The 13,025-nt window shown below is 43.7% G+C and overlaps 1 protein-coding gene across 1 annotated transcript; it reads right to left on the bottom strand.

Moving 5' to 3' along the window:
- Positions 1–818: 818 nt before the first annotated feature.
- LOC104482896 (pancreatic alpha-amylase-like) lies at positions 819–11,787 on the bottom strand. Its single transcript, XM_086753922.1, has 12 exons — positions 11,695–11,787; positions 11,507–11,596; positions 9,655–9,870; positions 7,954–8,100; positions 7,455–7,652; positions 3,166–3,396; positions 2,446–2,579; positions 2,236–2,358; positions 2,021–2,120; positions 1,688–1,809; positions 1,450–1,575; positions 819–1,132 (listed from the first exon to the last, which is right to left on the bottom strand). The coding sequence occupies exons 3-12, from the start codon at positions 9,832–9,834 to the stop codon at positions 943–945; spliced, it is 1,551 nt and encodes a 516-aa protein (XP_086610048.1). The 5' UTR covers positions 9,835–9,870; positions 11,507–11,596; positions 11,695–11,787; the 3' UTR covers positions 819–942.
- Positions 11,788–13,025: the final 1,238 nt, after the last annotated feature.

Consider the following 13,025-nt stretch of genomic DNA (forward strand, 5'->3'; position numbering starts at 1 on the left):
GCATGTTGAGCATGAATATCCCTAGACCTCCACACGCTCTCTCCCACCACAAAAGGGCAACAGCCCTTAAAAGTACACCTTGACCTAAAAAATACTAAACCTGAGCATTCCTCTTCCAGTTGTCCCTCCAAGGGGTACTTTTGGCCAAGCAGACATCCTGATTTAATGCAAGGGCTGCACTCTCACATTTACATCGGCGTTTTCTTAAGACTGACAATGAAATTGGGAATGCCACCGAGTCTGTGCTCCATCTGTGTAATTCTCCAAGATATTACAGACTAAGAAAGCCTAACACACTAGAGACGAGAGTATGCCGCTGTCACGAGGTCTAAGCGATGCCTGGATACACAGGTGGGTTCTCAGACACTTTTGTGACACCCACAGTGAACCTTTGTTTGCAGCAAGCCTAACGATAAAAGATCTGTGGTTTTGATTTGCACAGGCACAAGCTGACTGTGAACCAGGCAACCTGCTGGCTTGACTGATCTCACAGGCTGGAATAATCGGTCGGCACGGCACAGCTTCCTCTGCCGACCCAGATCCCAGGTTTGGTTTGTCGCAAGAAATGGATAAACTATCTGCGTGTGTAGGCACTGCTCGTAGCTGACTGCCCACAATGGGGCTGCTCTGGGATGCAGATGTGTGTGCATGTATCAGCCATGGAAATACTGCATTTTAACTCACCCAGGTGTTGGTTTGGGATTTTTTACTTATTTTTCTCCAGTATTTCTGTGATGTGGGAAATGGAGTGCTGCATTGCTGCTAGTTATGACATGATGAAGTTACAATCCAGTTCATTAAGGGAGAAAGCATTACTCTTCAATTTGGTTGCCATTTATTATTCACTAGATACAGAGAATCACTCATCCTCGAATACCGGGGAATCACATCTGGGGGAAACACTAGTGCACAGACCAAATGGAGAAGGATATCTCTCCTTACTTATAACTTGGCATTAACGTGAATTGCAACAAATGGATCTTCAGCATTGTTACTAATCTGGAAATTAGCCATTCCATCACCAGAAACATACACCTGTTTTCCGGTACACGTGTTGCCCTCCTTTTGTCCAGAAATAACATCACAGTAGGTACCAGCAGGCAGTCCAGTTTGCAAATTGACATTCATATACCTATGGGAAAATAAGTGAACGCTATATATATATTGTTTTCAAAACAGATATTTCAAGCAGGGTGTAAGATTTTTTAACCTGATGGTACTCCCTTGCTTTGAAGGGCAATGCAAAGTGTGAGTTTTTCGATCCTACCCCTGCTTTGCTCCCTACACTCTCATTTTGGCTCTCTACACCTGGCATGCAACTGCATGACTCTTGATCGGGCTGTAGTGATCACTTGCACTGGGAGAAGAGGACGTGCCCCTTCCCATCAGTATGGCTGATGAGGGGTGCTATGCTTTTCTCTGGGGACACAGTCTCTACCACTGACTTACCAGTCATCGTTATTGAAAACGATGAAGCCTTTATTACCACGGCCAAAAGCGACTTGATTGCTGCCGTTATCCCACCAGTTGGAGAAAGGCTGACCATCCACCACATTACGGAAGATAACCATGTTCCTGAAAATGCAACAAATGCCTGTCACTGTGGCTGCAAGAGCTCTAAAGCCATGAGGAGCATGAAGCAAAAGCAACTGCTTTTACTTATTTTTTTTTCTCCACAGTGTCCTACTTTATTTGACGCCAGCGATGTTCACAAACCCAGTCATTGCCACAGGTCGTGTCTGCATTGATTGTAACAGGCTTTGTTGATCCATCTGAGTTACTTGGTGGTCCCACCCAGTCATTGATGTCCTGTGATTAAAAAGAGAAGTTTAAAACTTCTTACTGAAAATGCAGAGAGCCTGCCTGTAGGGAAAACCGAGCTGGAGCATCAAATTTCCACCTGCTAGATCCAACACGGGATGGAGAAATCACTTCACAAATTTAAATGCACTGGACTGCGTCTCTGGCTCTGTTCCGATCCTTGTTCACCACGAATTTATCTTCAGCTTTACGCGCTTACCTGTCCATTTACAAAATATCTTGGCCAACGAAAACTTGACATCACACGTGTGAACCCATACGGATGAGCAAGCATGAAACCAACTGCCATTTTATAAAGTCTGTTTGTTAGACAAAAAAAAAATAATGAGACATGGAAAGAGAAACGGTGCCAGGGAACCAATAGACAAACAAGCAAAAGGAAGAAGCATCACACAGACAAGAGCAACCTCTTACCTGGCATCCCAGAAGGTTAGAATGGAAGCTCCACCAGCCCCGTGCCCCCTCTGGTTGTCGTGGTTGTCCACAAAGACCAGGGCTCTGTCAGAAGGCACAAAGCCCCAGCCTTCTCCCCAGTTCCTAGCCAAAAACACAAAGACTTGAAGCTATCCTGCCAACTGGCACACCCAATATATCCCGAGTAAGTCACAAGACGTTCACCCTTACTTTAAGTAAGCCATCTTTTCTCCATTCCACTTGCGGATCACCGTCCCCAGTTTTGCACCATATTTGAATTCTGTCACTCGGCCATTTCCAAAGTAGTCACTGCCTTTGATGGGCTCTCCACCCAAGTCAATCACCTGGCACACGAAAGATAGAACATTCCTTCCTACTTAAAAAAAAGCCAAGCAAAAGGCATTGCCCTAGACATTGTTTTAAGGAAAAGGCACTACTTTAGCTAAGTACATTATCTGGTTTACTTGCAAAATTGTACTTAAAGTTATTTTCTTAATTTAATCTCAAACACAAATTTGGCATGTCGAGTAACACTGGTTATGCCACTGGAAAACAAAGTTTCAGACTCTAATCACCATTTATATCTTCTGTCGCAATTTATTATCCAGAAATTCAAATTCAAGGAGTGAAATAATCTCTTTTTTAAATCAATAGAATTTCTACACTAACTTTAATGCAGTAAATTTCACCGCAAGTGAAAATTCCAGGTTACCTAATTCCAGATGGTCCAAACCAACTGAAGCATTTCAGATAACAAAGCACATTTGTGGTAAGAGTAGATATTTGTAAATTATGATGATTAAAACTTGATGAGTCTGAAAGCTGCTTGGGTCCAGCTCAAGCAAAGCATCACTTCTGTTGAGGGACTGAGTCTATACTGTGCCTGCAAGAAACATATTTGTAAAGTACAATTTGAAAAACACAGATTACCTCCTGGTAAATGAAAGGCTTAGTTCCTGCAGGAAACCATTTGGTATTTAGATCTTTCAGCTTGTCTAAAATCGCCTTCACATCCCCAGGCCACATATGCTTGGCAGCATCAATTCGAAAGCCCGCTACGCCAATATCAATGAGGTAGTTCATGTACTCGGCAACTTTTGAGCGTACATAGTCCTTCTCCAGGTCCAGATCCAGAAGGCCAACCAAGCGGCAGTCCCGGACCTATATAAAAATTCTGAAATTAAACATTTATCACCTAATAAACTAAATGTAGTATTCTACACACATTTTTAAAATTTGTTATTGTCCTGATTTTATTTAGGGGGGGGAGGGGGCTATGGTGGCAGCTTCTGTAGGAGACTGCTAGAAGTTGTTTCCCCTTTGTCCAGTGGACTTGGCCAGGCCCAGGGCGGACCCGCTGCTGGCTAGGGCCGAGCCGATTGGTAGCAGAATGTTCCCTGCGATAACGAGCCTTGTGGGCCTTGCACCACTCACCCTCTGGCCTCCCGCCGGGCGGTGACTGGGCGCGGCTCAGCCTGGGCCGGCTGAGAGGAGTGGAGAGGAGATGAGATGTGAAGAGACCCTGAGAGGCGTCTGCCAGCCTGTTGTGAAGGATTTCTGTGGGAGGAACGGCTGCAGATGCCAAGGTCAGTGAACAAGGAGGGGGAGCAGTAATGCGGCTCCTGGCCAGAATTCCCCTGCAGCCTGTGGTGACGACCATGGTGAAGCAGGTTGTCCCCCTGCAGCCCATGGAGGTCCACGGAGGAGCAGAGATCCACTTGGAGCCCATGAAGGATCTCGTACTGGGGGAGGTGGATGCCTGAAGGCAGCTGTGGCCCGTGGAGGGCCCACTGGGACAGCTGTTCTGGAGAGACTGCACCCCGTGGAAGAGACAGAATCATAGAATCATAGAATGGTTAGAGTTGGAAGGGACCTTCAAAGGTCATCTAGTTCAACCCCCCTGCAAGAAGCAGGGACATCCCTGATGCGATCAGGTAGCTCAGAGCCTCAGCCAACCTGGCCTGGAATGTTTCCAGGGATGGGGCATCCACCACCTCTCTGGGCAACCTGTTCCAGTGTTCTACAACTCGCATTGTAAAAAATTTTTTCCTAATATCCAATCTAAATCTACCCCCCTCTATTTTAAAACCATTACCTCTCGTCCTATCACAATAGGCCCTGCTGAAGAGTGTCTCCCCCAACCTTTCTTGTAGGCCCCCTTGAGGTACTGGAAGACTGCTCTAAGGTCTCCCCGGAGCCTCCTCTTCTCCAGGCTGAACAGCCCCAGCTCTCTCAACCTGTCCTCATAGGAGAGGTGCTCCAGCCCTCTGACCATCTTCGTGGCCCTCCTCTGGACCTTCTCCAACTGGTCCATGTCCTTGTGTTGGGGGCTCCAGAACTGGACACAGTACTCCAGGTGGGGTCTCACTAGGGCAGAGTAGAGGTGGAGAATCACCTCCCTCGACCTGTTGGCCACGCTTCTCTTGATGCAGCCCAGGATGCGGTTGGCCTTCTGGGCCACAAGGGCGTATTGCCTGCTCACGTTGAGCTTCTCGTCCACCAGCACTCCCAAGTCCTTCTCCTCAGGGCTGCTCTCCATCCATTCTCCGCCCAGCCTGTATTTGTGCCTGGGATTGCCACGACCCAGGTGCAGGACCTTGCCCTTGGCCTGGTTGAACTTCATGAGGTTGGCACGGGCCCACCTCTCCAGCCTGTCAAGGTCCCTCTGGATGGCATCCCTCCCTTCCAGCGTGTCAAAGGCACCATTCAGCTTGGTGTCATCGGTGAACTTACTGAGGGTGCACTCTGTCCCGCTGTCCATGTCACCAACAAAGATGTTGAATGGGGCTGGGCCCAACACGGACCCCTGAGGGACGCCACTCGTGACTGGTCTCCACATGGACATTGAGCAGTTGACCACCACTCTCTGAGTTTGGCCATCCAGCCAACTCCTTATCCACCAGGTGCTCCGTCCATCAAACCCAGGTCTCTCCAGTTTGTCGTGCGGAACAGTGTCAAATGCCTTGCACAAGTCCAGGTAGATGATATCCGTTGCTCATCCCTTGTCCACCGACACTGTCACCCCATCATAGAAGGCCACCAAATTGGTCAGGCACGATCTGCCCTTGGTGAAGCCATGTTGGCTGTCACCAACCACCTCCTTGCTCTCCATGTGCCTTAGCATGGTTTCCAGGAGAATCTGCTCCATGACCTTGCCAGGCACAGAGGTGAGGCTGACTGGCCTGGAGTTCCCCGGGTCCTCCTGGTTTCCCTTTTTAATAATGGGGGTTATGTTCCCTCTCTTCCAGTCATTGGGGACCTCACCAGACCGCCACGATTTCTCAAATACGATGGCCAGTGGCTCGGCAGCTTCATCCGCCAGTTCCCTCAGGACCCGCGGATGGATCTCATCATGTCCCATGGACTTGTGCACCTTTAAGTTCCTCAGATGTTCCCGAACCTGCTCTTCCAGTACAGTGGGCGGTTGTTCATCCTCGCAGTCCCTGCTTGTGCCTTCCACAGCTTGGGTGGTGAGACAAGATGACCCACGCCGGGGCAGTTTCTTGAAGGACTGCAGCCTGTGGGAGGAACCCCACACTGGAGCAGGGGAGGAATGTGAGGAGTTCTTCCCCAAACAATGAAGCAGTGATGTAAAGCGACGCGTGATGGACTGACCGCAACCCCCGTTCCCTCTTCCCCCCTGTGCCACTCGTGGGGGGAAGTAGGTAGAGATAATTGAACATAAAGTTAAGCCTCAGAGGAGGGAGGGATGGGGGGAAGTTATCTTGTTCTCCTTCTCATTATCCTGCTTTGGTTTTAATGATAAACAAATAGTTTTCCCCAAGTTGAGTCTGTTTTGCCCATAACGGTAACTTCAAGCATCTCTCCCTGTCCCTATTTCAAACCTCGAGCCTTTGTTCTTCTATTATCTCTCCCTGTTCCTTTGGAGGGCAGGGGGAGTGAGAGAGAGACTGTGTAGTTTAGGCCCGAGTGGGGCTAAACCACAACAGTTATCTACATTACTATGTCAAAATAAAACCTTCACTAGCCATTGATCACCATGGATATCTTTGCCTTGGACAGGTATCTTGGATACGCAGAAGCAGTATTAAGTCTGCATTCACCCAGCTTACACAGCTGTAGGTGCTAAAAGATTATAATATAGTCAAATTATTAAATCTATAATCAGTTTTTTAATGCAAGTAAAGAGCAAAAATATGATAAATTGTTTGTACTCCAATGCATTAAGGAACAGATTCATTGCTATTTCAAGTGCACTCATTTCTTCTCTGGTGCAGGAAAGATTTATAGAAATTGTATTCCTAAATCTTTTAGAAATCTCCAGTTATTATAGCCTTACTAAACATTAAACTCTCTGTCCCCTTTCTGCCTTTGTTTCCTGTAAAACCAAAATTATAGGCATAAATTTTCACTAAAATAATACTTTTAAAAAAAGTATTTCAGTATATTCAGTGTACATTTACTAACTCTTACAATGGGTTTCCATGGTTATGCACATCTGCCTGGAGAGTAAGGAGCATTAGCCTACATTGCAAACTGTACTAAAGAACTGGCTGTAAAGACACTCCTTTAGAACTGCTCAAGAATCCGGGGACGTTTAAAGTCTCCCCTTCTGCCTTTTCTTCAAAACTCCTCTCCCCTCAACTTAGGTTCACATATATCTGAAAGGCATATGACATCATTCAAGAAAGATAGGTACTTATCTTTATAAAATAATTTTTCATTCTGCGATCATTTTCAAGTCCTGACCTCAGAATCTGATATAGAGGAACAGACATGTTCCTCTTATCTGCACAAAGGAAATCTTTCTTAGGAAGGGAAATCTCTAAACAGAAGGCTGATTTTCAGGATTTTAGCATTATTATTTTTCTTTAGGAAATCCTAATCTCTCTCTTCTGAAATCAAGACCAAATAAAACTTCCAAATTACAATAAGAAGTAAATAATAACTCTTACATTTTTTATGACACAAAAAATCACACATGAGAATCCCTAAATAGAGCTTTAAAAATGCTTTTATAAAGTACCTAAGCATATTATCTAAACTTGAAATTGAGCCATTGGCTCAAGTAGAGCCATTCCTTTAAGAAGTGGTGTTCCTGATAGTAAAGCTAACCTCTGTTATCAAGTAGGATGGTTTTCCACGAGGCTTTTTCTTTTGTTTTGTTTTTAACAAATGTCTGACATTAAAGGGGAGCACAGAAACAACAGCCCGGGAACAGATGTATATGAGAAATATATTTGTAGTTCTAGGTTTACCTGAAATATATCATGATAATTCTCAATGTCTCCACTTCCAGATTTACATTTACCATCATTAAAGTCCCAGTCAGAATACGGCACAGCTGGAAAATCTTTAGTCTTTGTATTGAAATAGCTTCCACAAGTAGCATGGTTGCCAGCACCAACATTAGCTCCACACATATGGTTGATTACTGCATCCACATAAATATATACCTAGAGAACAGTATTTTCATTTCAATTTGAGAAAGCTGCATCCCACAGTACTACTAATGAATGTTCTCTCTCTCTTACCCCCTGTTCTATCCCCCTATTTCTGCTTCCTTGCTTCTCCCAACATTTTATTTAAAATATTTCTCTTTTATTAACATATAGCAATGGTAATACAACATGCATCTCAACAGATAGGCAGAAAAAACCCCAGCTTTACTACAATGCTGCCATGTCTTCCCTTCTAGATTACTGGTTGTCTACATCCTTGCACTGTTAACACCAGAAGGTTTTTCAATGCACTTACTCCAATATTGTTGCACCTGGTCACCATATCTCTAAATTCAGTTTCATTTCCAGAACGTGTGCAGAGCTTGTAGCTGACTGGCTGGTATCTTTCCCACCACGGTTGCGAGGAGTGAGCAATGACAACATTTTCATTTGGAGGTGAAATCTGTGAATAAGATCAAGTCTCTTGATAGCGGGATACTGATAATGGTTTATTTGTTTACGCAGTATTGTTACAGAAAGAACATAAGAATAGACCATCAGGTCCCTTTAATGGAAGATGCTCGCAATACCTAACCCATACGGATCCTCGGTATCCTCTACTTACACTGCAGTGAGCTAGAAATAAAAGACGTAGGCCTGGACCTTCAGCAGGTAGAAATATGCTATTAAAATGATGTCCATGGACATAGTGTCCTAATTATCTTTGGAAATGCAGGCCTCAAAGATCAAAAGAAGGGTCTGAAATCTGAAGGACTAGGTCAGTAAAGATAGCCCAAAATCAGGAAAGGAACTGACTGCAGAACAACTGAGATACCATCGTGCCCTTAAAATTGATCTGACTTCACGTTTTTGTAATGTTTTGGATAAAACTGTTATTGAAATGAGACCTGTCACAGTTTGCAGATAAGCTATACCTCTTCCTCTTACAGCCTCTTTCCAAGACACTTTTCAGGCAACAAGCTTTTGCTGTTATCTCCAAGTCTCTGGGCACAATCATCTGATCCCAACGTTTCTGACAAAGATCCCTAGGCTGCAGCCGACTTAGCTGCCACACCTTTGGGACCAGCTCAGCAAGTCTGCATCTGAAAAAAACTTTCATTCTGAGTCCCTGTCACAGTATGGATTAAAAAGGTATCCAAGTGTATACCATAGGCTGAGAAATCAGTTTAAAATCAATCAGGCCTGCGTGCCAGGAAAGAAGGTTGCAAAGAAAAGATGTGTTATTTGGAAATTATGGGAAAGTTCTCACTCAGGTCAACTCACAAACTCCTGGGGTACAAGAGACAGACAAACTTCTCTCACCAGTTTTTCCTGAGCAATCTGACAAACAAACTGAAATAGTTCAATACATAACTGCTCCGAGTTGCACAAGCCCACCCATCTGACACTACTGGTTCCACAGGAACATGTGTCTGTTCTTCAGATGGCATAGATTCACGTCAACACACCTCCACCAGCGCTTGTGTTCAGTTCATTTCTGCCTGCTCATGTCAGGTTCCTGCAAAGAAGGGTCTCTTAATGGCTTACCCTGACACTCGGCTTTACAGACAGAAACTTGCTGGTTTGGGTGAACACAATTAGCAGCATTTTATATATATTTTTTAAAACCTTCAGCATTCTGGTATTCTCTTCAGAAGTCCTTTTTTTTTTCCTTTTATGTTTCTCTAGCTCTTAAGAGCTTCCCTTGATTTAAATAATATCAAGCAGATAAAGTTATTCTTCACAGCAGTAAAAGAAAAAAGATTTACCCAGTGATATGCATTTCTAATTCATCTAAATGTAACAGCACAGAGCGCAAAATATGCACTTTGGAGCAATGACATAAATTCCTGCTTACACAATGATGACTGAAGATTATAATTGTCAGCATTTACTACTTCCATTACCAATTTCTATTTTTGTTTCTCAGTACCTGTCCTTTGGCGAATTAAATATTTTGTCTGCAAAACAAATCATCATCTATGTAGCAATTTCCTACTGACAGGAACAGACATACCTGAACTCCCCCAAATCCATTAGGAGCCAAATAGCGTTCACACTCAAGAGCAATATCCGCCCAGCGCCATTCAAAGAGATGTACAATAGACGTCCTCCCAGGGAGAGTATTAGGGTTGTGCTGTGCCCAGCAAACCCCTATAATTAACAGAAGAAAAGAGATATCCATCCTGTGCTCCATGATCAGTTGCACTCTTCTTACAGCCTATTTATGTTCCTGCAAGAGGGTAAAGTACACATTACAAAATACACATTTAAAAGTCAATGCCCATCTCTGGCATCTTATTTATTTAACTTCACTTGACTGTCATTTTGTTTGAGAATTGCATTCTATCTAAGCTCTATCAACCTCCTATACTAACGGTAACTTTGTTTTTCTGAAGTTAAAATTCAGACATTGTCTAATACAGGCTGTGTCTACCATGCAAAAGTTGTATTTTTATTAGTATAAAGGCAAAAAGAACCCCAAAAGACAAAGGAATATTTATATAGACTGAAATGGACATATCATTTCTCATTTTAATGTATAATACTTCACATTCCTATTTGTCCTTGGGAGGCTTTTTTTTTTTTTCCCAATCTGTGTTACTATGACTTGTGTATATTTAGACAAGGCCTTAGAAAAGTGGCATGGCATGTTTCTTAAAATCTATTGCCACAAAAACCCAGATATTTCAGAGGTCTAACATATGTCTGTCCTTCACGTTATGCGCGACATCTGTCATTCAAACAACAGTCCTAATCTCTGAAGATCTCTCACACAAAGAAGTCACCATACTGACTCAAAATCAGAAACGCTAAACGTTTAATCTCTGTACACTTGTATAATTTGCGTGGAGATATTCTCCTCCCAGAGAACATAGTGCAATGGTGTGCAGAGGTTAGCACTGTGAAGGTCTGTAACAAAGAAGTCTCTGTCTCAGAGCCCAGGTACAGCATTCTGCAAAGGCACCGCAGGAACTTTCCAAAGGAGGAAAACCAGCAGTGTTACATTCTGATAACCTAGGCTAGGAACTGTACCTCCCAATTCATACTGTATTTGTATTTACTTATATACCAACACAGATGACAGGCCTATTAAAATTGCCTCTCCTTTTTTTTTTACCTAAAGAGAGATACAAGTTACAACAAAACAGAAGTTAAACAACTATCAAGGTTTACATTACACTATTTAGCATCTCATTTTGCACTTTTCATGTTTATAAGTTGATTCAGAGAGTCTGAGACACAAAGAAGTCCTACAAGGAGATCTTTTGCAAGCAAAAAGGCTGAACTTCCCTTAAACAATAAAACGCAGAATGTTGTTACCTTCCTGTAAGTATCTATTCTTTGTAAAAAGCTATCATAACGCAGAAACAACGCAGGCCAAAGACGGAGTAAGGAGATTCCTGGGTGTTATCATAGGGGACACTAAATGCTTCAGTGAAGGTTTAAACATGAACACACGGCCCTTCAGGTTTAGCTACATGAAAGAAACCTTCACCCTTTCCTGATTTAATACAGATTCAGGAGTGCACTGCTGAAAACTCCACCCTGCTACGATACAGATACCCAAAAAAAAAAAAAAAAATTTATGTAAATCTTACATGATTTCTACCACACAACTCTCCTTCTCTCATTTTTATCTCAGGGAAAAGACAATTCATATCTCTGTCAGCGAAGCTGCACTCTTTGAAGTGAATTCAAGCACAAAATATGCCAGTTTATAAAGTGCAGAACCTGCCTTCCAGAGCCTGTTGCTGTCAGCTGTCACCATACTTCACATGCAGCCAGAGATATTTAGAATGGATCATTTGATAAATTTAGCTTGTTTTTCTGCTCGCGAACAAAACAGGTTTAATGAACTTACTTACTTGTAGCTTTTCAGTAGAGTATACAGATGAATTTCAGCTACAAGGAATCATTCCGCGTGCTTCCATCTGCATGAAAGAATGCTTCTTTGCCTTGATAGGAAGAATACACGTTAACAGAAAACGAGCTAAGAAAGTCTGATCTTCTCCGGTGAGAGAAGCCACTGACCAGCCTGGTGATTTTTACTTACAGCAGTAAGTACACAAAGCAGCAAGAAAAATATATTTTGACCCAACCAACTCCAAGGCCTAGCGCTTGAAGAGAAGACTCAGTGTTGTTTTTCATTTCTTTGAAATAGTTTTATGGCTGCTCTGGCTTCAGTACAATCAATAAGAGATCTGAGATGTTCAAATCCCCAACACACCCCGAATGCTCTAGCTTCAAAATGCTTCTGAAACTTGGAAAAAAGCAAGAGGCCTGAAGTAGAAAAGAGAGCACAATTGATGGGAATTCAAAGAACATGGGAGATAATTATTTCTGAAGAATGCTGTTGCTATCCTGGAAGACCTGAGAACTGAGGTCAACTTGTCTTCAGCTGCTATCTCCAAAATACCAGCAACGATATTTAAATTTGCGAGAGGTTTGACACAAGCCTGCTGAAGCTTCAGATGCTAAAGGCTGTTACAGGAAAGTAGTTTCCATGTGAACCTCCAGCCGCCCCCCACAGAACTTCCTCAGCACCTCCACCTCGGCGGTCCCCAGCCCCGCCAAGAGGGACAGCGCTGCCTCGGCACAGCTCTCGTCAGGAGCTGCTCTACCCACCCCCATCCCGCCAGGTCCCTTCAGCACGCACAAGCAATAGGTTGGCTGAAAGCAAATCCGCAGAACTTAATCTGCGCGCCGCGGGGCCAGCCTGGCTCGCCTCCAGCGAGCTCCAGCCCCCCCAACCCGGCTCCAGGTTTGCCCGTGAGAAAGCGTTACAGGGTGAAACAAACTGTTTTTTTTTTTTTTCCAAAAAGCTCTCTATTACACGTTGATCCAAGATAAAATGACATTCTGGAATATATTTATTGAACGTTTACTTAGTCGGCCTTCTATGCAATATTTTAATAGCTCGGTTCTGTACTTGTAATCCAATATAGTTTTTAGAACACATTGCATGTTTCCTCTATCGTCTACCTTTTTATGTGCAAACAACTAAGCCCCAAAGCTTTGTAAAGTGGCTCCATCCAGATGCAGACTAAAAATACAGTAGCACAAGGAAGAGTTCCACATCTTTTGGGATGAGAGGAAATGGCCTCAAGGTGCACCAGGGGAGCCTTAGGTTGGATATTAGGAAAAAATTATTTACTGAAAGAGTGGTCAGGCACTGGAACAGGCTGCCCAAGGAAGTGGTGGAGTCACCATCCCTGGAGGTGTTCAAAGAACGTGCAGAGGTGGCACTGCAGGACATGGTGGTGTCAGGTTGATGGCTGGATTTGATGATCTAAGAGGTCTTTTCCAACCTTAAAGATTCTATGATCTTTGAAGGGTACAGTGGGTTAACTCCTATTTTCTACTTTAATGTTGCTACACAGTGGC

Source organism: Chlamydotis macqueenii, chromosome 8 (assembly GCF_036417535.1).
Source record: "Chlamydotis macqueenii isolate bChlMac1 chromosome 8, bChlMac1.mat, whole genome shotgun sequence".
Taxonomy (NCBI): Eukaryota; Metazoa; Chordata; class Aves; order Otidiformes; family Otididae; genus Chlamydotis; species Chlamydotis macqueenii.

Excerpts from the sequence above, each read along its gene's own strand:
- LOC104482896 (XM_086753922.1), bottom strand. The coding sequence starts at position 9,834 with ATGGAGCACAGGATGGATATCTCTTTTCTTCTGTTAATTATAGGGGTT. Across the intron at positions 8,101-9,654 it reads ATGGATTTGGGGGAGTTCAG|ATTTCACCTCCAAATGAAAA; the intron begins GTATGTCTGTTC and ends TCTTATTCACAG. Across the intron at positions 7,653-7,953 it reads CCAGGTGCAACAATATTGGA|GTATATATTTATGTGGATGC; the intron begins GTAAGTGCATTG and ends ACTGTTCTCTAG.